Below are 24,411 nucleotides of genomic sequence, written 5' to 3'. Positions count from 1 at the left end.
CAGGGCAGCGCGGTCACGGTCATAGTGCTGATAGGGCCCCATGGACCAGCCCTTTCCCTCTTGTCTGTCTCTCGCTAACAGTCATGGCCCTGACTTTGTGAAGGGGGGCAAGGGGGTGGGGAGTACACAATCCTGGATGTAGAAGATCTCTGAGTCGCACCTGCGAGATTTATCGTCTGTCTCCGTGCTGCGGGATTGTTCGAGAGAATTGTCCTGGGCTATACAACAACATGAAGAACTAGAATGGCACTTGGTAGAGAGCATACCTCTACCAGGCTGAACAGTTTGTTTTGTATCCCACTGATAGGCCAGATCTGGATTCGGACCTGAACCAAAATCGAATTGGCTTTTCTTGTCACATAACCAACTCGTCCATCTAGTTTTTGTCTCAAGTCATCCACGACGTTTTGAGATATTGTGCTACATATCGTTTGTGGCCCGACCACTCGATGGTGAAGAATCACTTATAAATCTCAAAATTCTCATATCCGGATTCGTATTCAGATCTTCACCAAAATGGAATCAATTCTTCCTTGTCGTACACCCAATCTGTCCGCCAGGTTTCGTCCAAATCTGTCTATAACTCTTTGAGACATCGTGCTATATATCGTTTTTGGCCTATCACTAAATGTTGAAGAATCATTGAAAAAATTATCGGATACAAATCCGGATCCGAATGTTCACCAAAATATAATCAAGCTTCGTGTTTTATTTTATTCTGTATGCGGAGTTTCCACTCATGGAGGAGCTAGAACACAAAATGGAGCAGGACATAACAAGGAAAAGATCGTTGAAAACAGAGAAGGGGTTGGGGGGGGGGGCGGGCAGAGGGGTGGGGGTTGGTAGTGATGAATGTTTACTTTGTGACGTTGGTAGTGATGAATAACGTCAAAGTAAGTTTGCCTTTGTTGACGATGCCTGCATCTGGTTTGTTTTGTGCTCTCAGGTTGAAGTTGAGAATGTGTCGGGCCTTCTTTCTGAATCTGAAAGTAAAACCATCAAGGTTACCCGGGATACGTCAAGCTTGCATTCCCAGCTGGAAGATTCACAGGTATGACAGGATGATTGGGAATAACCTTGTGTATGGCTTTATTGGAATAGTACAACTTTTTAAAATAGCATAAAATATGCCAAGGATTGTTTTGTCAGTCACTGTGTGAAGGAACGAAATGGGCAAATTAAGTTTGGGGATGGGGAGAAGGGGTGAGTGGGTGGGGTTTAGGGAAGACTTTCGGAATGAATCTTCATCTGTATTCTTTACTTTTCAATCTGAGTTTGAAGATCATGTTGGAGGCATTCACGGTGGAATTCGATATGGTCCCATTACATTTTATTAAAAGTTTTGTTTTTAGTAATTGTTAGTAATTTTGTTTGTTTTAGTAATTTTAGTTTTTAATTAATACATTAGTAATTGGGAAAAGAGGCTCAGCAGCTAACCTGCCGAGTGACGTCATCAACCATTTATCTCAAGTTTGCCTGTGATGACTTATTGTAGGAGACGCTTCGTGAGGAGACTCGTCTCAAGCTCAACATGAGCACGAAGGCGAAACAGCTTGAGGATGAAAAGTCGTCACTACAGGAACAGCTCGAAGAAGAGGAGGCAGCCAAGAGAAGTTTTGAAAAGATGATTACAATGCTGCAGGGCCAGGTGAGCACAAGGATATTGTAAGAATGGTATGGGTGGTGAATTTGAACCCAACAACAGTAAAATTGTGGTTCTGGAATCGACTTTATCAGTTTGAATAGCAATTGATCATAGAGACAACTAGAATGTCCAATGCACAGCGGAACCGGAATGCTCAAATGTTGCTTGACCTGATTCATTTTCAGCTCGGAGACACGAAGAAACGTCTGGATGATGATGTCGGCACAGTGGAGTCGCTCGAAGAGTCCAAGAGGAAGCTGCATCGTGACCTGGAGCAAACGAACCTGCGTTATGAGGAAAAGATGGTTGCCTATGACAAGGTGGAAAAGACGAAGAATCGGCTGCAGCAGGAGCTCGATGATCTTGTAGTTAGCCTCGACAACCAGAGGCAGGTCGTTTCAAATCTTGAGAAGAAGCAGAAGAAATTTGACCAGGTGTGTGATGGATATTTCTCACCTTTTTAATGTATTGCAGTGGACGCCGCTTAATAAAACCACCTTGGGGCCGGGCTATCTGGTCTTATTAACCGATTGTTTATAAACCGGCGGCCTGCACATTAGGCAACACAGCGACGCTCGTGCACTTATTCGGTTAACGTGTACATATGTGGTTCAAACTCGTTTTATGTTTTTGTCCATTTTTTTTGTTTGTTTGTTTTCAAGATCGAGGCTCGTGTAAGAGCTAGCACATTAAACACACATTAGCACATTAACCACAAAAAACATAAACACACACATAAAACATAATAAAGGGAGGGGGAGACAAGATTGAGAGAGAGAGAGGGAAGCACAAAACACAACAGTAGAGAACAGGGACATCGGGAGATCTGTGGAAGGGAGAGGGGTATGGGGAGGGAAGGGGTACATGGTATAAAACAAATTGACACGAATTTCAGGAATTAAGTCGGAGATTGAAAGAGGTGGATTTCGGGTGTATTAACAGGGGTGGAAAAGAACAAGGTTTTGGATTGGGGAAGATAACAGATGGTGGTGAACAGCTGTTTTAAAGACCTGGAGGGAGGGGAGGGATTCAAGAGAGTGAGGGAGTTTGTTCCAGAGGTGGGAGAAAAGAGGAATGAAAGTGCGAAGGTGAGCAGAGAGTCTTGATTTTGGCAGTTTAGCCATAAGAGGGTTGCTGGCAGATATTGTGCAACCTGTAGGAATATTTGGGGGACAGAGCCCAGAGAGAGCTGGGGCGGCAAGGCCAGAGAGGAGTCGGTAGAAGACAGAAAGACCACCGACATGCCTGCGGTGAGTGAGTGAAAGGCCCTCAGAGTTAGCTTCATCACGGGAGATTCAAATGATTCTGAAAGCTTTGGTTTCAACCACGTGAAGCCGAGCGAGGTGTGAGGCAGGAGTACCAGAGGGGAGAGCAGTATTCCATTGAGCTGCGGATGAAAGCCTTGTATGTGGTGAGGAGCTCAAAAGTGCCCATAAAGGACTTCACACGACGGAGGATGCCCAGTCGGCGACTGGCTTTGGAGGCCAGATTGGAAATGTGGTTTTCCCAGGAAAGATCATGGCAGATAGTGAAACCCAAAATCTTGAGTGACAGAACTTCTTGGAGAGGATTGTTTAGAAAGTAGATGGGAGGGTTGTCCAGACGGTCTTTTTGGAGAGATGTAGTAAGAGTGTGAGATTTGTCAGGATTGAAAGACATGCTCCACTTGTTTGACCAGTCTGTAATTTTGTCCAGGTCTGCAGAGAGTGAGGAGGCTGCTACCGGCCGATCTGAGGGTTGAGATATGGAGCAGCAGAGAGTGGAGTCATCAGCAAAGAGATAGAGAGAGGATTTTCCAGAGAGTCGGAGAGATCATTAATAATAAAAAAACCCACCTTTAGAGGCCATTTTTCCCCGCAAAGTGGGGGTTGGCCTTTTTCGGGCACAGTGGTTGTTGTTGTTTGTTGTTGTTTGTCTCCTTTTTGAAGCAATGTTTTACGGCCGGATGCTCTTCCTGTCGCCAACCCTGTTAGTCGCCTCTTGCGACACACAGGGAATTACCAGTGAACTGGTACTCAATTAGCCGACCTCGGAAGGATGACAGGCTGAGTCAACCCCCCTGGTGTTAATTCAGCGATCGACCGGGATTCGAACCCAGGATCCTAGGATCCCAAGCTGGCACCCTAGCCGCTAAGCCAACACCAGGCTTTAATGAATTAAATCATTAATGAAGACCAGAAAAAGCACAGTGCCCAGAACACTGCATTGAGGAACTCCAGCCTGAACAGGAAGGGGAGATGAGAGAATTCCATTCAGGACCACACATTGACTGCGACCGGAGAGGAAGTCGGCAAGCCATCCGTGGAAATTTCAATGGATACCATAAGAAGAGAGTTTGGTGAGCAGAGTGAGGTGCCAGACCTTACAGAAGGCACGACATATGTCAAGGGAGACAGCTGTGATTTCCTGTTTGGCATTGAGGACCTCCATCCATTGTTGAGACAGCAGAAGCAGCATGTCCAGAGTAGAGTGACCTGGTCTGAATCCAAATTGATGATCAGAGATCAAGCCATTGAAGAAGAGGAAGAATTTGATATCAGAAGCAATGATGGATTCCATGACTTTGCTTATAATTGGGAGCAGGCTGATTGGTCTGTAGTTGCAAGGATCTGTTTTTGCACCTTGTGTAAAGTGGTAATGATGGCTGATTTCCAAGCTGATGGCTGATGACCTTGAGCAAAAGAGAGGGTGAAGAGAACAGAGAGAGGGTGTGAAAGAGCGGCACAGCAGGATTTTAGGACCCGTGGGCTGATTCTGTCTGGTCCTGTTGCAGAATCAGTTAAGGTTTGACAGAAACTTCTCCACCTTGTCAGGAGAGAAGGACACAGAGTCCAGGAGCAGCTGCGTACGACTGGGTAAGGTGGGTACAGAGAGAGACGGGGTTGGGACACAATATTTTGAGGCACACACAGAGTTGAGGCATTCGGCTTTTTCACGTGCAGTGTCAGCTGTGTAGCCGTTTGAGGTAAGGGAGGGGATGGAGGGGGAACAAACACCAGAAACGGATTTGACCAAACGCCACTGGATTTGGAGGAGGGAGACAGGTTTGAGGTTTGTGATTAATGTTCGGTCTTACACGAGCCTTGAGCTTGTGTACAAAAAAAAAAAAACATACAAAAAAAACAAACCCAAAACGATTGGAGCAGAAGAAGAGCAGCAGACATTTGCAGGGAAGTTAGTCATAACAAAGTCTCTAGAAGAGAAGATGTACCGTTGACTGAGATCCGGGTCAGGAAATTGAGAGATTGTGTTGGTCCCAATGATTCGCAGAAGTCCTTTGCTGGGATGCCATGGCTGGTGAGAGAGGTACCCACACCCAGCCAGCTGGCATGATGAGTTGACGGGTTTTACGGGATTTCGGCAAATTACAAACCAAACAGATTGTGCAATACATATGGCCTAATTAATAATGAACCGTCGAATGCTTGTCTGAACCATCGGCTGTGCCATCAAAATCTGAACCATCGGCTGTGCCATCAAAATCTGAACCATCGGCTGTGCCATAAAAATCTGAACCATCGGCTGTGCCATCAAAATCTGAACCACAGGCTGTGCCATCAAAAGATCCCGAACGTCACCTTGAAATTATTCAAACCCTTACCTGTTGTCAAATCCACGCCACTCAATACCGATTTTCAGATGGTGAAGACAAGACCGCATTTCAGCATTTGAAGGAGCGCCTTTGACTTCTTCATTATCTTCAGTGGGGGAATCATCAGAATCCTGATCCGATGCGTTCATATCATTGATTTCTGATACAATTCCTTCCAAAAAAAAAAACCGCTTCAGCTTCCTCTTCAGCGACACCGGAATTTAATTGTCAATGGCAACCAAAGCTTGGAACTCTTCTGCAGGCATTCCAAGTGGAGGATCAACATCGGTTGCATCCAGCTCTTCCTCAGCTGCAGCAAGCTCTTCCTATTGAGGTTTGAATCCTCCTTTTTTACACCAATTGACGATGATCTCTGAAGAGACCTTGGACCAGCCTCCAGACAGCATGTGAGTGGCATCAAGCATATTAATTTTCTTTGCAACCTCGTTTGCTGTCAGGAGATCACCATTGTCCTCAAGCATGTCTATGATTGCTCGACGCATCTCATACCTGAAGTAAGCTTCACGTACGAGATTCACATCATCACATGGCTGCATAATTGTTGTGGTGTTCGGGCAAGATGTCTGATGTCGATCTGAAAGAGTCCTCCAGGAAAATGAGCATGTGTGCTGTAGCTTTCAACAACGGAAACTACAAAAAACACATCCACACCCACATCACCATAAATGCAGTAAACAACCTGGACCCAAACAGTATCTCGGACATTTAACTGATTCGATTTTGATGAAGATCCGGATCCAGATATTACAACTTTAAGTGATTCTTCACCATTGTGAGATGGGGCCAAAAACATTATATAGCACAATATATATCTCAACTAGAGCAATGCGACTGTCACCAATATGTCTCCGCATAGTCCCACAATGGGTACATGCCCTCGTTGACTGTCCTAAAAATAAACAAGTTTGATTTTAATCCCTTCAGCTGTTTTCAAGTATCACATTTTCACCAGCCAGGACAGGTTTCACATCGATCGGTGAAGCGGTTTCAGAGAAGGGATTTTGTTTAAACATTGGCTTTCAAGCTAATATGGCTGCTATACCACGTGACATATGACCTTAAAAATGTACACTCTGCATATGTATGGGTAAGGGATCACGTTTGTGAAGTTCCGTATTGATCGGATAAGGTTCGTTTTTCTATCCAAGATGGCTGCCAAACCACATGACGTACAACATCATCTTTTTCAAACGATATGCAACAATGGTGTTAGATATTTGTAAAATTTCGCATCAATAGGGTAAGCGGTTTCAGAGATATAATAATTTAATATTTTCCTTCAATCCAATATTGCTGCCACACCATGTGAAATGAATGAATGATCGTTTTAAGGCCATTTTCCCCGCTAGAGCGGGGGTTAGCCTTCCGGGCCCCATGACAATCACGGTTCCCTGTTTGAGGCTGTTTTTACAGTCGGATGCCCTTCCTGACGCCAACCCTTGGTCACGCTCTTACGATGCGCAGGGATACGGTGTACCTGTGCTAAACCGGGGTACACACCGGGATCATTCATCCCAGCAAGCTGGTACTCAATTTGCCGACCTCGGAAGGATGACAGGCTGAGTCAACCCCCCTGGCGTTAATTCAGAGATCGACCAGGATTTGAACCCAGGATCCTAGGATCCCAAGCCGGCACCCTGACCGCTAAGCCAACACCGCTAAGACACCATGTGACCAATGATAATTTTGTGATCATCTTTTAACCGCCATGCCTAGTCAATGACACATGTAATGCTTCGAGTCAATCGATTTGGTGCTTTGGGAGAAGATGTTTTTTTTATGGTTTTAGGTTAAATCCAATATGACTGCCAAACCATGTGACCTATGATGTCATAAATTTAATATTTCAATACAAATAGGGCATAGATCATGTGCTTGCAATTTCAGATTTTTCGTATAAGGAATTTGATTAAAACATTTTTGGCTGGTATACCACTTCACCTTTGATGTCATCATTATCATGCTTTTGTTCCCCCATTGGGAGTACTTGACCTCGTGCCAAGTTTCAAATTTTTCCCATTCAGAGGTTTCCGAGAAATATATTTTTTAATTATTTGCGTTTATTCCAAGATGGCTGCTATACCACGTGACCTATGACGTCACAATTATCGTAAAAACATTCTGCATCGGTGTCACTCTTAGCTTAAGTTTCGTCCCAATTGGACATGTGGTTGCTGAGAAAAACGAGGTTTTGCCCGTATGGACGGACGGACGGACAACCCGAAAACTTAATGCCTCCGGCCACCTTCGAGGGCGGAGGCATAAAATGTTGTTTACGGTTTATGATGAAACTTGGGGATACGTTCGGTGACAAGAACAAGCCGATTCGATTTTAGTTCAGGTCCAAATCCAGATCTGGCCTATCAGTGGGATCGAAAACAAACTGTTCAACCTGGTGGAGGTTGCACTCCACCGAGTGTTGTTCTCGTTCCTATTGGAATGTTGTGTTCTATGTTATAAACGTTTTATTGATTTAATGCTCAATGACATTACTTGTTTTAAGATCAAGTTAATTATTTGCTCTGGACTGGTGCACTTTATTTGCTTGCTTCCTTTGCCAAATGTATCTCATGGTGTTATTTTGGACTCGTGGTCAGATGCTGGCGGAAGAAAAGAATGTCTCAGCACGAATTGCTGAGGAGCGTGACCGCTCTGAAGCTGATGCTCGAGAAAAAGAGACTAGAATGCTTTCGCTGAGCCGTCAGCTCGACGAGATTACAGAGGCCAAAGAGGAATTTGAACGAAGCAACAAGCAATTTCGTGCAGAAATGGAGGATCTCGTGAGCTCTAAAGATGATGTCGGCAAGAACGTAAGGCCAACCAACCTCTGTTTAAAACTCTGACCTTGATTTGGCTTCTGCTCGTGTCATTTAATTCATGAGTGTAAGGGTGTGATTATTCTCAATGCTTATTTCCTTCCCTGCACCTCTGATTCTCCAGGTGCATGAGTTGGAGAAGTCCAAGCGTGCTCTGGAGCAGCAGGTGAATGAGATGCGCACTCAGCTTGAAGAACTGGAAGATGAACTCCAAGCCACAGAGGATGGAAAATTGCGTGCCGAGGTCAACATGCAGGCTTTTCGGGCTCAGCTTGAGCGAGACATGCAGGGCCGTGATGATCAGGGTGAAGAGAAGCGTCGCATGCTCGCCAAGCAGGTATATTGGGTTCTTTGGAAAGGCAAGACGTATGGAGCCATGGTGAAAGAGTTGCATTTGATGTATTTGGAAAGCATTCTAGACGACATGTACAGTCGTGGCCAAAAATATTGGTCGGTACCCTTGCACTTTTTTCAAATAATGCACCATTTCTTCCAGAAAATAGTTGAAATTAAAAAATATTTTGGTATCCACATTTGTATTTCTTTGGTTTGCAGTGGAACAAAACAAAAAAAGCTGAAAAAATTACTGAATCTTAGATTATTCCTCACAGAAATTCCTAAAATGAAGAAGAAAAAAGAACCTCCTTTAGAGGCCATTTTTCCCCGCAGAGCAGGGGTTGGCCTTTTCCAGGCACCGTGGTCCCCTTTTTTTGAAGCAATGTTTTATTGCCGGATGCTCTTCCTGCCGCCAACCCTGTTAGTCGCCTCTTGCGACACACAGGGAATTACCAGTGAACTGGTACTCAATTTGCCGACCTCGGAAGGATGACAGGCTGAGTCAACCCCCTGGCGTTAATTCAGCGATTGACCGGGATTTGAACCCAGGATCCTAGGATCCCAAGCTGGCGCCCTAACCGCTAAGCCAACACCAGGATGTTGGAATTTAGAAATTGTAAGCCAATTTAGAAATTCCTAAAATGGCCCGGACAATATTATTGGCACCATTTGGAAGTTGTTAGAAAGAATTGGATTTCAAGCAGGTGATTCTCCTTTACTTTGGAATTGAACTCACCTGTGGGGAGTTGCAGGTGCCGACAATATAAAAATCACTCATTCAACCAGTTTGAAAAGAGAAAAGGAGTAATTCTGCTGTTTTGTGTCACTGTGTGTTTTGCAATGAACATGGAGAAAAGAAAGAAAACCAGATAATTGTCTGAGGGGGGTCAGACACAAGATTGCAGCCAAGCATGGACAATCTCAAGGCTACAAGTCCATCTCCAGAGACCTTGATGTTCCTGTGTCCAACAACAACAGGCATTTTAAGGCCATTTTCCCTGCAAGAGCAGGGGTTAGCCTTGCGGTCCCCATGACAATGTTCTCCATTTTGCCCTATTTTCTGCATCTCCCCTTGTTAACCCCCTTGTCCGCATTTCTTCTTCGACCATCTTTAGCCAAGTCTTTCTCGGTCTGCCCCGTCCTCTACTTCCTTCTACATTCATTTCCATCACTCTTTTCAACCAGTCACTTTCATCCTTCCTCAACACATGACCAAACCATCTCAACCTGTTTCTCTTCACAGCATCAATCACAGGCTCTATTCCCATCATCTTTCGCAATTCATCATTGGTCTTCCTCTCTCTCAACGATACTCCACACATCCACCGAACCATTCGCATTTCCACCCTTTCCAGCCTTAGTTGCTGCTCTACGTTCATTACCCATGTCTCACTCCGATAAATCATAACACTTCTCACACATGCAGCATACACCTTTCCCTTCGGCTTCAACGACACTCTCCTCCTCGTCAGCACGCCACTCAGTTCCCGAAACTTCTTCCATGCACATCTCACTCGAGCAACCGTTGCCGAGTCTGATCCACCTTCTCCATTCAGCATGTCTCCTAGGTAACAAAATGTTTTCACACCTTCCAGCTTCAGGCCGTCTCCAAGATCCAACTCAACATTTCCTCCATCTGCAGCTCCCTCTGTGCACACCTTACACTTGAATGTAGCTGCCACACTGGTTAATGACCCTCTCAAACCACGACATTTTAGATGAACCCACTCAGCGCACATTGTACATTGAATGGAATTCACTCCGACACCCTTCCTGCACACAGCACACGGCCACTTCCCAGTGTTTTCCACCTCACCACATACTTTACCAGTTGCCATCACCTTCGTTTTTCCGATATTCACCTTCAGACCTTTTGTCTCCATACACTCCTTCCACTTGTTCATCTTCTCCTTCAGTCCATCCGTACTTTCTGCAATCAACACCAGATCATCTGCATACAACAACTCCCACGGTAAACCCTCCTTTACGTTCTGAGCCAGCACCTCCATCACAGCTACAAATAGTAGTGGACTTAGTACCGACCCCTGATGCACTCCCACCTTCACCTCAAACTCACCACTGTTCCCGTCCTTCATCCTTACAGCGGTGCGCGCTCTTTTGTACATTGCCATCACTACTCTGATCAACCATACCTCCACTCCTAACTTCCTCAATGCCCATGTCACTACTTCACGTGGAACCCTATCGAATGCTTTCTCCAGATCAACAAACCCAAGAAACAACTTCTTCCTCTTCTCCATGTACTTCTCCTGCAACTGCCTCACAATAAAAAGCGCGTCTGTCGTTCCTCTTCCTGGCATAAATCCAAACTGCATTTCATCAATCTTCACTTTCTTCCTTATCCTCCTCTCCAACACCCTTTCCAATACCTTCATTCCATGCTCCAATAACTTTATCGCTCGATACGAGCCACAGTCCAGAGGGTCACCTTTCCCCTTGTATAGAGGGACGAGGGTACTCAGTTCCCAATCCACTGGAATGCGGCCTTCTTTCACCACCAGATTGCAGATCTCTGTCATTCTCTTCACACCCCAATTTCCCGCTGCCTTCAACATATCTCCCACAACTCCCGTCGGCCCTCCCGCTTTTCTACTCTTCATTGCTTTTGTCGCTTCCTCAACTTCCTTTTCGGTTATCTTCTCTGCCGGTCCTAAAACTGGGTTACTCTCTATGTTGCCATCCAATTCATTCTCTGCATTCAACAGTATTTCCATATATCTCTTCTATCTTCCTTTAATTCCATCTGGGTCCACAACGATTTGTCCCACTTCATCCTTCAAGCAACTCACCCCCATCACATCACACCTCTCTTTCGCTATCTGCTTTGCAATCCTGAATACCGCTCTCTGACCCTCTTCCGAATCCAAGCGTTCTCCGAACATTTTCCTACATGCCTCCTGCGCCTTTGCTACCTCTTTCTTTGCAGCCTTCTTGGTGCCTTATAACTTTCATGCTCTGCCTTTTCTGCCCCCATACCCTTCGCCTTCTGCCACTCCTTGAACTTCTTCTTCTTCTCGTCAATCTTCTTTCCAACTTCATCATCCCACCACCATGTTTCCGAGTGCCTCGGTGGTCCTTTTGTCCATCCACATACCTCACCAACGGCTCCCAACAGACTATCTTTCATTGACATCCAACCACTTTCAAGCTCAACCACATCAGCCGCTACCCTACTCAGCCTCTCTTTTAATGCCTCCCTCACTGTCACCTCTTTCAACCTCCACACCTTCATTCTCGGTTGGTACTTCACCCTGTTGCTACTTCACCCTTCATCCTGTGTCTACCGTACACAATGTTATCAGGAAGTTTAAGGCCCAGGGCACTGCAACCAACCTCCCTGGACATGGCCACAAGAGAAAACTTGATCGAAGATGCAGTGAAGGATTGTTTGAATGGTGGAGAAAGCACCTCGATCAACTGCCAAACAGATTCAAGCTGAACTTCAGAGACAAGGTACGACAATTTCAACTCACATCATTCGGCGCCAACTCAATGAAAGGGGGTTCTATGGTAGGAGACCCAGGATGACCCCACTGCTAAGAAAGAGAGACATAAGAAATCCCGACTGGAGTTTGTAAAAACACATCTGAACAAGCCAAAATCCTTCTCGGAGAATGTCCTGTGGACAGATGAGACCAAATTACAGCTTTTTGGAAAAGCACATCATCTCTGTTTACAGAAAACAAAATGAAGCCTTCAAAGAAAAGAACACCTTCCCTACAGTCAAAGATGGGGGAGGTTCAGTGATGTTTTGGGGTTGCTGTGCTAGCTCTGGCACTGGGTACCTTGAATGACTGCATGGCATCATGAAATCGGGAGATTACCAAGGCATTTTGGAGCACAATGTTGAACCCAGTGTCAGAAAGCTCAGACTACAGAGGTAGATGGCCCGCACACACAATATAACAGGCATTTTAAGGTCATTTCCCCTGCTAGAGCGGGGTTAGCCTTGCGGGCCCCATGACAATCTTCTCCATTTTGCCCTATTTTCTGCATCTCCCCTTGTTAACCCCTTTGCCCACATTTCTTCTTCCACCACCTTTAGCCAAGTCTTTCTCAGTCTTCCCTGTCCTCTACTTCCTTCTACATTCATTCGTCAGACCCAGTGTCAGACCCGTCAATGTTCAACCCAGTGTCAGAAAGCTGGGTCTCCATCAAAGGTCATGGGTCTTGCAGCAGGACAATGACCCCAACACACACTTCAAAAATCACCCAGGAATGTATCAAGACAATGCTGGACTGTTCTGAAGTGGCCAGTAATGAGTCCAGATATATATCCCATTGAACACCTGTGGGGAAATCTGAAAACGGCAGTCGGGAGAAGGCACCCTTCAAATCTGGGAGAACTGTAGCAGTTTGCACAAGATGAGTGGGCCAAACTGCCAGTAGGGAGATGTAGGAAGCTCATTCATGGCTATAGGAAGCACTTGACTGCAGTTATTTTGTCCAAAGGCCGTGCTACCAAATATCAAGTCTTGGGTGTCAATAATTTTGTCAATGCCATTTCTTTTTATTTTCTGATTTAAAAGAATATATTAAGTTCTGAATCAAAAACAAAGGTTCTATAATATTAATTAACAGTGAAATAAAGAATTGTGGATACAAAATACTTCTGTCAATTTCAACTTATTTTTAGAGAAAATTGTGAATTATTTGAAAAAAGTGCAAGGGTGGTAATATTTTTGGCCATGACTGTGTCTTCTTTCCCACTGTCTGATCACCTTTACATTTGCTATAGGTGCGGGAATATGAAGCTGAGCTAGAAGAAGAGCGAAAACAAAGAACTATGTTGGTATCTGGCAAGAAGAAGCTGGAGCTGGACATGCAAGAGCTCTTTGGGCAGATTGAAGGAGCTAATCGTAACAAGGATGAAGGTGGCAAGCAAATGCGCAAAATACAGGTGCGTGTGCACGTGCACATGTGTGTTTTTCCTATTACTGTTGGACTTTCTAGTTTAGATGTTTGTGTTCACGGAGCCACTTGAGCTACCAAAACCTTCTAATTTCATCTTTCGATGCATCTCACCATTTAGGTCCAGATGAAAGAGCTCTACCGTGAGCTTGAGGAGACACGCATTTCCCGAGAAGAGGTCTTCAACCAGTCCAAGGACAGTGAGAAGAGGTTTAAGAATTTAGAGACAGAGATATTGCAACTCCAAGAGGTGAGTTGGAGCTGTTCATGAGCGGACACCATCCATTTGCATCCTTGTGACATGGCAATTCAGCATGGGAAGCAAAGTGCTGCATTTTGATTTAAAAATAACATTTATTGCAGGAATAACACAGATTCAGCATTCCTTAATGTGATGGAACTTGAGCTTTAGGATCCAGCTAAATCTTTTCTCTCAAGGTTGTTTTTTTTTTGTATACAAAATCTGGGTTCATGGAGGAGCGGCGAAGTGATGGATGCGATAAGGGTGGGATCTTTCCAGTGGGACGTAGAAGAATCAACTAGACACAAACCAACAGGTGGATAAATGAATCAGAAAAGAGAAATAAAGGAGTGGAGGTGAGCAGTAAGCCTGGATTGTGGAATGTTAACAAGCAGAGGGTTACTTGAGGTAAATTGGGCGTGCTTGTCAGGCTCGGGAATGGCAGTGCAGGAGGAGCAAGATCTGAAGCCGAAGTAAAAAGAAAAAAAAGAAACCATCAATCACTCTTGATAACGGAGCAACAGGACTGTGTGTTTCTTTGTGGGAGATGCCATTGATGTTGCCATCATCCAAGAGAGTGAGGTGTAAACCAGGGCCACCGGCCTGTATAAGGGAGAGCAGTATTCCATTTAGCTCCAGCCCTGGGCCTTGTAGGCTATGAGAAGCTTGGATTTACTAAGGAAGAACTTCATAAAGGATATTGAATTTGTGATTGGCTTTGGAGGCCAGCTTTAATTTAATGGGTGGTTGACCAAGAGAGGTCGTTGCTGATTGTGATGTCGACGTACGAGGCATTGAACCTTTTCAGTGGCTGATAAAGCAGGTAGACCGTGTGGGTTTGCTGGATGATAATTCTGGAGAGACAAGGTGAGAATGCCAGACTTGCATGAATTAAATACCATGTTCCATATCCTAGACTGGATTTGGTGTGATCTGGTCCTTTCTAGATCATCTGAGAGATGCAGCTGCTGCCACAATCGTTGGGAAGGGGATACTATTTCTTCTTCCACTTGTTTTTCCTTTAAAGGATGGAGGCTCATGAAAGAACAAGGTAGTGGGACAAACAGATCTGATAGTGGGACAAACATGAAGGGAATGCACAAACGGGATAAGTGGAAAGGGAGGAGCGGAGGAAACACTGAAGCTAACAAGTAAGATGGTTGGGATCGGAAAGGTTAATGGAGGTAATAAAGATTAGGGACATAGTTGAGGATGACAAGAGTCCGCAGAATGTGGAATCTGTAAAGTGAAAAGGGTTTTTTGGGGAACTGGGAAGGTCATTGATGAAAAAGAAAAATGGCCACAAGATGCCTTGAGACAGCCCAGCCTCTGCTGGAATTGTACATCGGGATATCGTTGAGAGTTGCGTGTATTGATTGTAGGTGTGGAAGAAGTCGATTAGTCAAGAATGAAGGTGGCCTAGATGTCGTGGGCATATAGCTTGGTAGATCATGGAGCCACGTTGTTTGAATGCCCATGGTACGACGTCCGGGGAGAATAGCCCTGACCTCTTAGGATTCAGATGCACAATCGTTGAGTGAACCAACATATCCAAAAATGTGAATGAGACAAAAAATCCAATCTGATCATCAGGGAACAGGCCTTTTGAGAAGATGAAAGACTGTTGGCTGCACTGAAAGTAGGCTTCCTGGTTTGTGCTATGGAGTGGATCAGAGCGATGGATTGTGTGCATAAGCTTTGGAGGCAAACCAAGCGAGTGATGGGGTATGTCTACAAAGGGTATTTTTGATTTATTGATTAATCAATTAATCGATTAATTATTTATTGATTAATAAATTAATTATTTAATTACTCTAAAAGTTACATCTTCGGATGAAGCACTAGTGGTTTAGTTATGTTATTGTACACCGCTCCTTTCCTATGCCATCTCCAGGCGCTGCATAACGTCATTGTCGGGCACTGAATGGGGCTCGTCAATGACGCACACTGAAAGGGAGTACTCAGTTTTCACTCTGGTTGTTTGTTTGTTGTACACCGCTCCTTTCCTATGCCATCTCCAGGCACTGCAAAACGTCATTGCCGGGCTCCGAAGGGGGCTCGGCAGTGACGCACGCTGAAAGGGAGTACTCAGTTTTCACTCTGGTTGTTGTACACCGCACCTTTCCTGTGCCATCTCCAGGCATTGCAAATTGTCATTGCCAGGCACTGAAGGGGGCTCGACAGTGATGCACGCTGAAAGGGAGTACTCAGTTTTCACTCTGGTTGTTTTCTTGTTTGTTTGTCCGGGTGATATCTCAGCCATCCTTTGAGCGAGGAAGCTGAAATTTCGGCACAATAGTGAGGAAGTCCTTTGTCAAAAACGGTATTTTTTGTTTTTTGATTCATCAGTTAATTGAGGAGTTATTTAATTATTAGCGATTAATTGAGCACTTATTTAATTAATTAAATTTCCTTTCTCTTCTGACCATTAACTCAGGCACCTTTTGAGTTGGGAAGCTGATATTTGGACATGCCAATGACCAGGTGATTTGGCTGCAAAGGCTATTTTTGATTTATTAATTAATCAATAAATCAATTAATCGATTAATTATTTAATTATTCGATTAATTACTAAAAAAAATAAAATAAATTCAGTTGCAGATCCTGATGAAATCGTGGTGGTTTATGTGGTCTGTGACCTAATTGATTAATAATTTGATTTTTTTAAGATTATTATTTATTTATTTTCATTATTAATCATTCATTTATTTTCTTTCTCATTTGGCCAATATCTCAGGCACCTTTTGAGCTGGGAAGCTAATATTTGGACATGACAGTGACCAAGTGATGTGGCTATCAAGGATATTTTTGTACACCGCACCTTTCCTTTGCCATCTCCAGGCATTGCAAATCGTCATTGCCGGGCACCAAAGGGGGCTCGGCAGTGACGCAGGCTGAAAGGTAGTACTCAGTTTTCACTCTGGTTGTTTGTTTGTTTTCTTTCTTTCTTTCTTTCTTTCTTTCGTTCTTGTTGTACACCGCACCTTTCCTATGCCATCTCCAGGCATTGCAAATCGTCATTGCTGGGCACCGAAGGGGGCTCGGCAGTGACGCACGCTGAAAGGGAGTACTCAGTTTTCACTGGTTGTTTTTTTTTTTTTTTTTTTTTTTTTTTTTTTTTGTATACAAGTTCGAGGCTCGTGAAAGAGCGAACATTAATCACACAGAAAGACAAACCGACACATAAAACATATAACATAGGGAGCGGTAGACAAGATGGGGAGAGAGGGGGAAGGACACAAACACAACATTTGAGAGCAGGGACCGAGAGACATGGAGACATCGAGAGATCTGAGAGAGGGCGAGGGCTTTGGGGGGGGGGGGGGGGGGCGTGGGAAGGGGGCAGTGGGAGAGGTATAAAACATATGGACCCTGCCAGGACTTACAGGAAAGAAGTTGGAATTTCAAACAAGGTGGATCTGGGGTGAATTAGCGGGGGTAGAAAAGATCAAGGTTTTGGATGGGGGAAGATAAGAGATGGTGGTGAACAGCTGTTTTAAAGACCTGGAGGGAGGAGTGGGATTGAAGGGAGTGAGGTAGTTTGTTCCAGAGGCGGGAGAAAAGAGGAATGAAAGAGTGAAGGTGAGCGGAGAGCCGAGATTTCGGCAGTTTAACCATCAGAGGGTTGCTGGCAGATCTTGTGCGACCTGTAGGAATATTTGGGGGACAGAGCACAGAGAGAGCTGGGGGTGCAAGGCCGGAGAGGAGTCGGTAGAAGACAGAAAGACCACCTACCTGCCTGCGGTGAGTGAGTGAAAGGCCCTCAGAGATAGCTTCATCGCGGGAGATTCCAATAATTCTGAAAGCTTTGGTTTCAACAGCGTGAAGCCGAGCTAGGTGTGAGGCAGGAGCACCGGCCCATAGGGGAGAACAGTATTCCATTGAGCTGCGGATGAAAGCCTTGTATGTGGTGAGGAGCTCAGGTGTGCCGAGGAAGGACTTCGCACGACGGAGGATGCCCAGTCGGCGACTGGCTTTGGAGGCCAGCTTGGAAATGTGGTTTTCCCAAGAAAGATCATGGCAGATAGTGAGACCCAAAATCTTGAGCGACAGAACTTCTTGGAGAGGATTGTTGAGAAAGTAGATGGGAGGGTTGTCCAGTCGATCTTTTCGGAGAGACATAGTAAGAGTGTGAGATTTGTCAGGATTGAAAGACATGTTCCACTTGTTTGACCAGTCTGTGATTTTGTCCAGGTCTTCAGAGAGTGAGGAGGCAGCAGACTGCCGATCTGAGGGAAGAGGAATGGAGCGGCAGAGAGTGGAGTCATCAGCAAAGAGATAGAGAGGATTTTCGAGAGAGTCAGAGAGATCATTGATGAAGACCAGAAAAAGCACGGGGCCCAGAACACTGCCTTGGGGAACTCCAGCCTGAACAGGAAGAGGAGATGAGAGAAACCCATTCAGGGCCACACGTTGACGACGACTAGAGAGGAAGTCCGCCAGCCATGCGTGGAGATTTCCATGGATACCAAAGGAGGAGAGTTTGGTGAGCAGAGCGGGGTGCCAGACCGTGTCGAAGGCACGTGATATGTCGAGGGAGACGGCTCTAATTTCCTGTTTGGCATTGAGGACCTCCATCCATTGTTGAGACAGCAGAAGCAGCATGTCCAGAGTAGAGTGACCTGGTCTGAAACCAAATTGATGATCAGAGATCAAGCCATTGGAGAAGAGGAAAGATTTCATATCAGAAGCAATGATGGATTCCATGACTTTGCTGATAATTGGGAGAAGGCTGATTGGTCTGTAGTTGCTAGGATCTGTTTTTGCACCTTTTTTGTGCAAAGCGGTGATGTTGGCTGATTTCCAAGCAGATGGCAGTTGACCTTGAGCAAAAGAGAGGGTGAAGAGAACAGAGAGAGGGTGAGATAGAGCAGCAGAGCAGGATTTTAGGACCCGTGGGCTGATGCCGTCGGGTCCAGTTGCAGAATCAGAGTCGAGGGTTGACAGAAACTTTTCCACCTTGTCAGGAGGAAAGGACACGGAGTCCAGGAGCAGCAGGGTACGACTGGGTATGGTGGGTACAGAGAGGGATGGGTTTGGGACACAAGATTTAGAGGCAAACACAGAGTTGAGGCATTCAGCTTTTTCACGTGCGGAGTCAGCTGTGTAGCCGTTTGAGGTAAGGGAGGGGATGGAGGGGGAACCGTTTGAGGCCGTTTGAGGTAAGGGAGGGGATGGAGGGGGAACAAACACCAGAAACGGATTTGACCAGACGCCACCAGGATTTGGAAGAGGGAGACAGATAAGAGAGTTCGGTCTTGAGAACGGAGAGATATTCTTTCCTGGCTCTCCTGAGGGTGGACACACACTTGTTTCGGGCTTTGTGAAAGGAAATGAGATTTCCTTCCGTTGGATTTGCTTTCCAGGAGACGAAGGCAAGTTGTTTCTGGGCAACAGCCTCACCACAAGATTCCGTGTACCATGGACGGGAGGAAGGGTATGACAACTGAAGACGAGATGGGATAAATCTGTGCATGAGAGAGAGCAATTTACTTTGGAAGAATTCCCAGGATGAGTTGATGTCAGAGGTGGTAGAGATGGGAGACCAGTCCAGATGATTGATGGCTGCTTGAAGACCGTGCCAGTTGGCCTGAGTGAAATGCCAGACTCGTCGACGCTGAGCAGGCTCCCTGAGGATGGTCAGAGAGATGTCCACTTTAACAAGGACATGATCAGATGATCCGATCGGAGCAGAAGAAGAGCAGCAGACATTTTCAGGGAAGTTAGTCATAACCAAGTCCAGAAGAGAAGATGTTCCGTTGACTGAGATCCGGGTCGGGAAATTGACAGATTGTGTCAGTCCCAGTGAGTCGCAGAAGTCCTTTGCTGAGGAGCCATGGCTGGTGAGAGAGGTACCCACACCCAGCCAACTGGCATGATGACAGTTGAAATCACCACATATGAGGAAGAGAGAGTTGGGATGAGTAGATAGAAGTTGGTCCATATCATCAGACAGCGAGATGTAGATGGAGTCATCACTGTTTGGTGGACGGTACAACACACATATGAACAAGAGGTGGGAGCGAAGGGGAAGCCGTAGCCAGAGGTATTCCTGGGGGTGAGGTGGAGAGAGTGCAGTGCAGGGCGAGTGAGGAAGAGAGTTTTTGATAAAGATAGCAACCCCGCCTCCAGGACGAGGCTCAGGTCTATCATACCGGAGGAGGGAGAAGCCCGGGAGAGATACTATGGAATCAGAGACATCATAAAGGAGGAAAGTTTCTGTTAAGCAGATCACGTCTGGTTTGACAGAAGCAACCTGTATGGAGAGATCAGTTAAGTTTGAACGAAGGCCCCGGATGTTTGAGCTCCATACCGTTAATGAAGAGGAAGGGGGAGCATCAGATACAGAACAGGGGGGAGGAGGGGTAGGGTAAGATGTGGAAGAGGTAGGGAGAGCTGTTGAAGGTGTGTCAGAGATTTCAGAATAGCTCGGAGAAAGGGAAGGATGGGGCGGACAAAAGGTTTGATGGTGATTGGGTGAGCCACAATGAGGTGTTATTTGAGGAGGGGGAAGAGCGAGGCAGAAGGTTGGGGGAGATGGAGGTGAGAGTTTGAAGGGGGAAGAAGCGGGGAGGATGCTTTGAGGAGGGGGAGTGAGAGGGGGGAAATTGAGAAGCAATGAGGGTGGGGAGATTTGAAGGGGAGGGGTGAGGGGGGAGTTTGGGAGGGAAGGGACAAGGGGAGGGATTTGAAAGGGATGGGATATGGGGGAGATTTGGAGGGGAGGGGTGAGGCAGGAGTCTAGGAGGGGAGGGGCGAGGGGCGTTTTGGCGGGGAGGGGTGAGGGGGTAGTTTAGGAGGGAGGGGGCAAGGGGGGAGATTTGAAAGGGATGGGTGATGGGGAAGATTTGGAGGGGAGGGGTGATGGGGAAGATTTGGAGGGGAGGGGTTATGGGGAAGATTTGGAGGGGAGGGGTGAGATTGGATTTTTGAAAGTGTACGATTTATGGGAAACGAACATTTATTGCAAAATGAGTTTCTTGTGACCTTCGAGTTAAAAATACGTTTAAGGACGCTGGATGGAGGATGGAGTGCAGGAGAGTTTAGGGAATGTAGAAAAAAGGCACTATAGGAGATGGATTTTCTTTTTGGGATGAATTGATTTGGTGAGCAAGTCGAAAGCAGCCTTTTAAAGAAGAAGAAGAAAAAGGTGTTATAAAATATGACGGAATACATAACTTCAGGGGAAAGTGTAAACATTGAAGGTTAATGAGTGAAAACTATCTGGGGAAATGGAAATGGGGGAGAAACACGTGGTCGAAGAACGAACGCACGAATAAGAATGAATAAACGAATGAGAACAGAGAAAGAAATGTTTTTTTTTTTTTTTTTTTTTTTTTTTTTTTTTTGAGTTGAGATTTACACAAGGAAGTAGGCTATGGGTGAAAAGACTGGGAATACAGAGAACGAAAGTTATTGGATCACAAACGACGGACCACTGAGAGAAAAACAAAGCCTCAAGGTTGTACAGTGCACACTGTACAAGGCCTTGCTCGCGACACGGCAAACAGACGATCAATTTATGAAAGATAAACACCGAGAAACAACCAAAGTTGCACACAATAACTTCACACACCGAAATATAAATACAGTTTCGACAAAATACAATTGTGAACAGACTTAACTTCGAAAAACGTGGAGACCGTGTGGAGCTTCGAAAATCCCTGCCGCCGTCTCCAAGATCTCGCGAGATCTCGCGAGATCTTGTTTTCTTTCTTTCTTTCTTGTTTGTTTGTCCAGGCGATATCTCAGCCATCCTTTGAGCTAGGAAGCTGAAATTTCGGCACAATAGTGAGCAAGTACTTTGTCAAAAACCCTATTTTTTGTTTTTTGATTAATCAATTAATTGATGAGTTATTTAATTATTAGCGATGAATTAAGTACTGATACATTTCCCTTCTCTTCTGGCCATTATCTCAGGCATCTTTTGAGCTAGGAAGCTGATATTTGGACATACCAATGACCAAGTGATTTGGTTGCAAAGGCTATTTTTGATTTATTGGTTAATCAATTAATCGATTAATTATTGAACAAGTACACATACATTCAAAGTACACCGCCCCCATGCCAAATAATTAAATATCCTACAGCGCGGCATTGCCGGGGCGCCTTTGGCCCGCCTTTGGCGCCCGGCAATACCGCAGTGCAGCTCATAGAGGCTGCATTGGGAGGGAGAGGTGTACACTAATTGATTGATTAATTGTTTAATTAAAATAAATAAAAGATTATCACAAAATATTTTCTTAATCAATTGGCTAATAGCATAACTAAACCACTCGTGCTTCATCCGAAGATGTATCTTTTAGAAATCTAATTAAATAACTCATTAAGAAAAAAATAAATAATGAATTGATTAATCAATAAATAATTAATCGATTAATCAATAAATAATTAATCGATTAAATGATTAATCAATAAATCAAAAATATCCTTGATAGCCACATCACTTGGTCACTGTCATGTCCAAATATTAGCTTCCCAGCTCAAAAGGTGCCTGAGATATTGGCCAAATGAGAAAAAAAAATAAAAAATACATGATTAATAATGAAAATAAATAAATAATAATCATGAAAAAATTAAATTATTAATCAATTCGGTCACAGAACACATAAACCACCACCATTTCATCAGAATCTGTAACTGAATTTTTTTAATTTTTTTTAGTAATTAATCGAAAATTAAATAATTAATCGATTAATTGATTAATCAATAAATCCAAAATATCCTTGATAGCCACATCACTTGGTCACTCATGTCCAAATATTAGCTTCCGAGCTCAAAAGGTGCCTGAGATATTGGCCAAATGAGAAAGAAAATAAATAAATGATTAGTAATGAAAAGAAATAAATAATAATCATAAAAAAATTAAATTATTAATCAATTCGGTCAGAGAACACATAAACCACCACCATTTCATCAGAATCTATAACTAAAAAGAAATAAAAAAATTTAGTCATTAATTGAATAATTAATCGATTAATTGATTAATTAATAAATCAGAAACAGCCTTTGCAGCCAAATCACCTGGTCATTGGCATGTCCAAATATCAGCTTCCTAACTCAAAAGGTGCCTGAGTTAATGGTCAGAAGAGAAAGGAAATTTAATTAATTAAATAAGTACTTAATTAATCGCTAATAATTAAATAACTCCTTAATTAATTGATTATTCAAAAAACCAAAAATACCGTTTTTGACAAAGTACTTGCTCACTACTGTGCCGAAATTTCAGCTTCCTAGCTCAAAGGATGGCTGAGATATCGCCCGGACAAACAAACAAACAAGAAAGCAAGAAAGCAAGAAAACAAACAACGAGAGTGAAAACTGAGTACTCCCTTTCAGTGTGCGTCACTGCCGAGCCCCCTTTGGTGCCCAGCAATGACGATTTGCAATGCCTGGAGATGGCATAGGAAAGGAGCGGTGTACAACAACGAGAGTGAAAACTGAGTACTCCCTTTCAGTGTGCGTCACTGCCGAGCCCCCTTCGGTGCCCAGCAATGACGATTTGCAATGCCTGGAGATGGCATAGGAAAGGTGCGGTGTACAATTATTCGATTAATGACTTTTTTTTTTTTTAAAGTTACAGATTCGGATGAAATGGTGGTGGTTTATGTGTTCTGTGAGCCAATTGATCAGTTATTTAAAATTTTTATGATTAATATTTATTTTTAAGATTAATTATTTATTTTCATTATTAATCATTTATTTATTTTCATTATTTATCATTTATATACTTTCTTTCTCATCTGGGCAGTATCTCAGGCACCTTTTGAGCGAGGAAGCTGATATTTGGACATGACGATGACCAAGTGATTTGGCTGTAAAGGATATTTTTGATTTACTGATTAATTAATTAATTATTTAATTATTCGATGAATGACTTAATTATTTAATTATTTTAAAGTTACAGATTCGGATGAAATGGTGGTGGTTTATGTGTTCTCTGACCGAATTGATTAATAATTTAATTTTTTATGATCATTATTTATTTATTTTCATTATTAATCATTTATTTATTTTCTTTCTCATTTGGCCAGTATCCAGTCAGTATCCATCCAGTATTTGGCCAGTATCCCTGGTGTTGGGCTAGCGGCTAGGGTGCCGGCTTAGGATCCTAGGATCCTGGGTTCGAATCCCGGTCAATCGCTGAATTAACGCCAGGGGGGTTGACTCAGCCTGTCATCCTTCCGAGGTCGGCTAATTGAGTACCAGTTCACTGGTAATTCCCTGCTTGTCGTTGAAGGCGGCAAAAAGGGTTGGCGTCAGGAAGGGCATCCGGCCGTAAAACATTGCTTCAAAAAGGGGACCGAAAAACAACAACAACCACAGTTCCCGAAAAAGGCCAACCCCCGCTTGCGGGGAAAAATGGCCTCTAAAGGTGTTTTTTTTTTTTTTTTTTTTTCCTCATTTGGCCAATATCTCAGGCACCTTTTGAGCTGGGAAGCTAATATTTGGACATGAGTGACCACGTGATGTGGCTATCAAGGATATTTTTGATTTATTGATTAATCAATTAATCAATTAATCAATTAATTTATTGATGAATCAGTTAATAATTTAAAAATTTTAGTAATGATTTATTTCATTAAATTTCTAAAAGATACATCTTTGGATGAAGCACTAGTGGTTTAGTTATGCTATTAGCCAATAGATTAAGAAAATATTTCAGGAGAATCTTGTATTGATTTTAATTATGCAATTAATCAATCAATTATTGTACACCTCTCCCTCCCAATACAGTGTCTATGAGCTGCACTGCGGTATTGCCGGGCGCCTAAGGCGACCCGGCAATGCCACGCTGGAGGATATTTAATTATTTGGCATGGGGGCG

The 24,411-nt window shown here is 44.1% G+C and overlaps 1 protein-coding gene across 6 annotated transcripts in view; it reads left to right on the top strand.

The window, feature by feature from the left end:
• The window catches only part of LOC137434540 (myosin-10), a 159,225-nt gene that overhangs the window by 125,793 nt on the left and 9,021 nt on the right, over positions 1 to 24,411 (top strand). For all 6 annotated transcript variants that reach the window (XM_068127668.2, XM_078785662.1, XM_078785661.1 and 3 more), the window contains 7 exons: positions 947 to 1,051; positions 1,496 to 1,648; positions 1,831 to 2,079; positions 7,856 to 8,068; positions 8,199 to 8,411; positions 13,170 to 13,331; positions 13,464 to 13,592. In XM_068127668.2, the coding sequence (XP_067983769.2) occupies positions 947 to 1,051; positions 1,496 to 1,648; positions 1,831 to 2,079; positions 7,856 to 8,068; positions 8,199 to 8,411; positions 13,170 to 13,331; positions 13,464 to 13,592 (1,224 nt within the window). The remainder of the gene's footprint in view (positions 1 to 946; positions 1,052 to 1,495; positions 1,649 to 1,830; positions 2,080 to 7,855; positions 8,069 to 8,198; positions 8,412 to 13,169; positions 13,332 to 13,463; positions 13,593 to 24,411) is intronic.

The sequence above is a fragment of the Myxine glutinosa genome, chromosome 10 (assembly GCF_964187855.1).
Source record: "Myxine glutinosa chromosome 10, kmMyxGlut1.1, whole genome shotgun sequence".
In the NCBI taxonomy this organism is placed as follows: domain Eukaryota; kingdom Metazoa; phylum Chordata; class Myxini; order Myxiniformes; family Myxinidae; genus Myxine; species Myxine glutinosa.
This window is presented reverse-complemented; position numbering and strand designations above follow the sequence as displayed.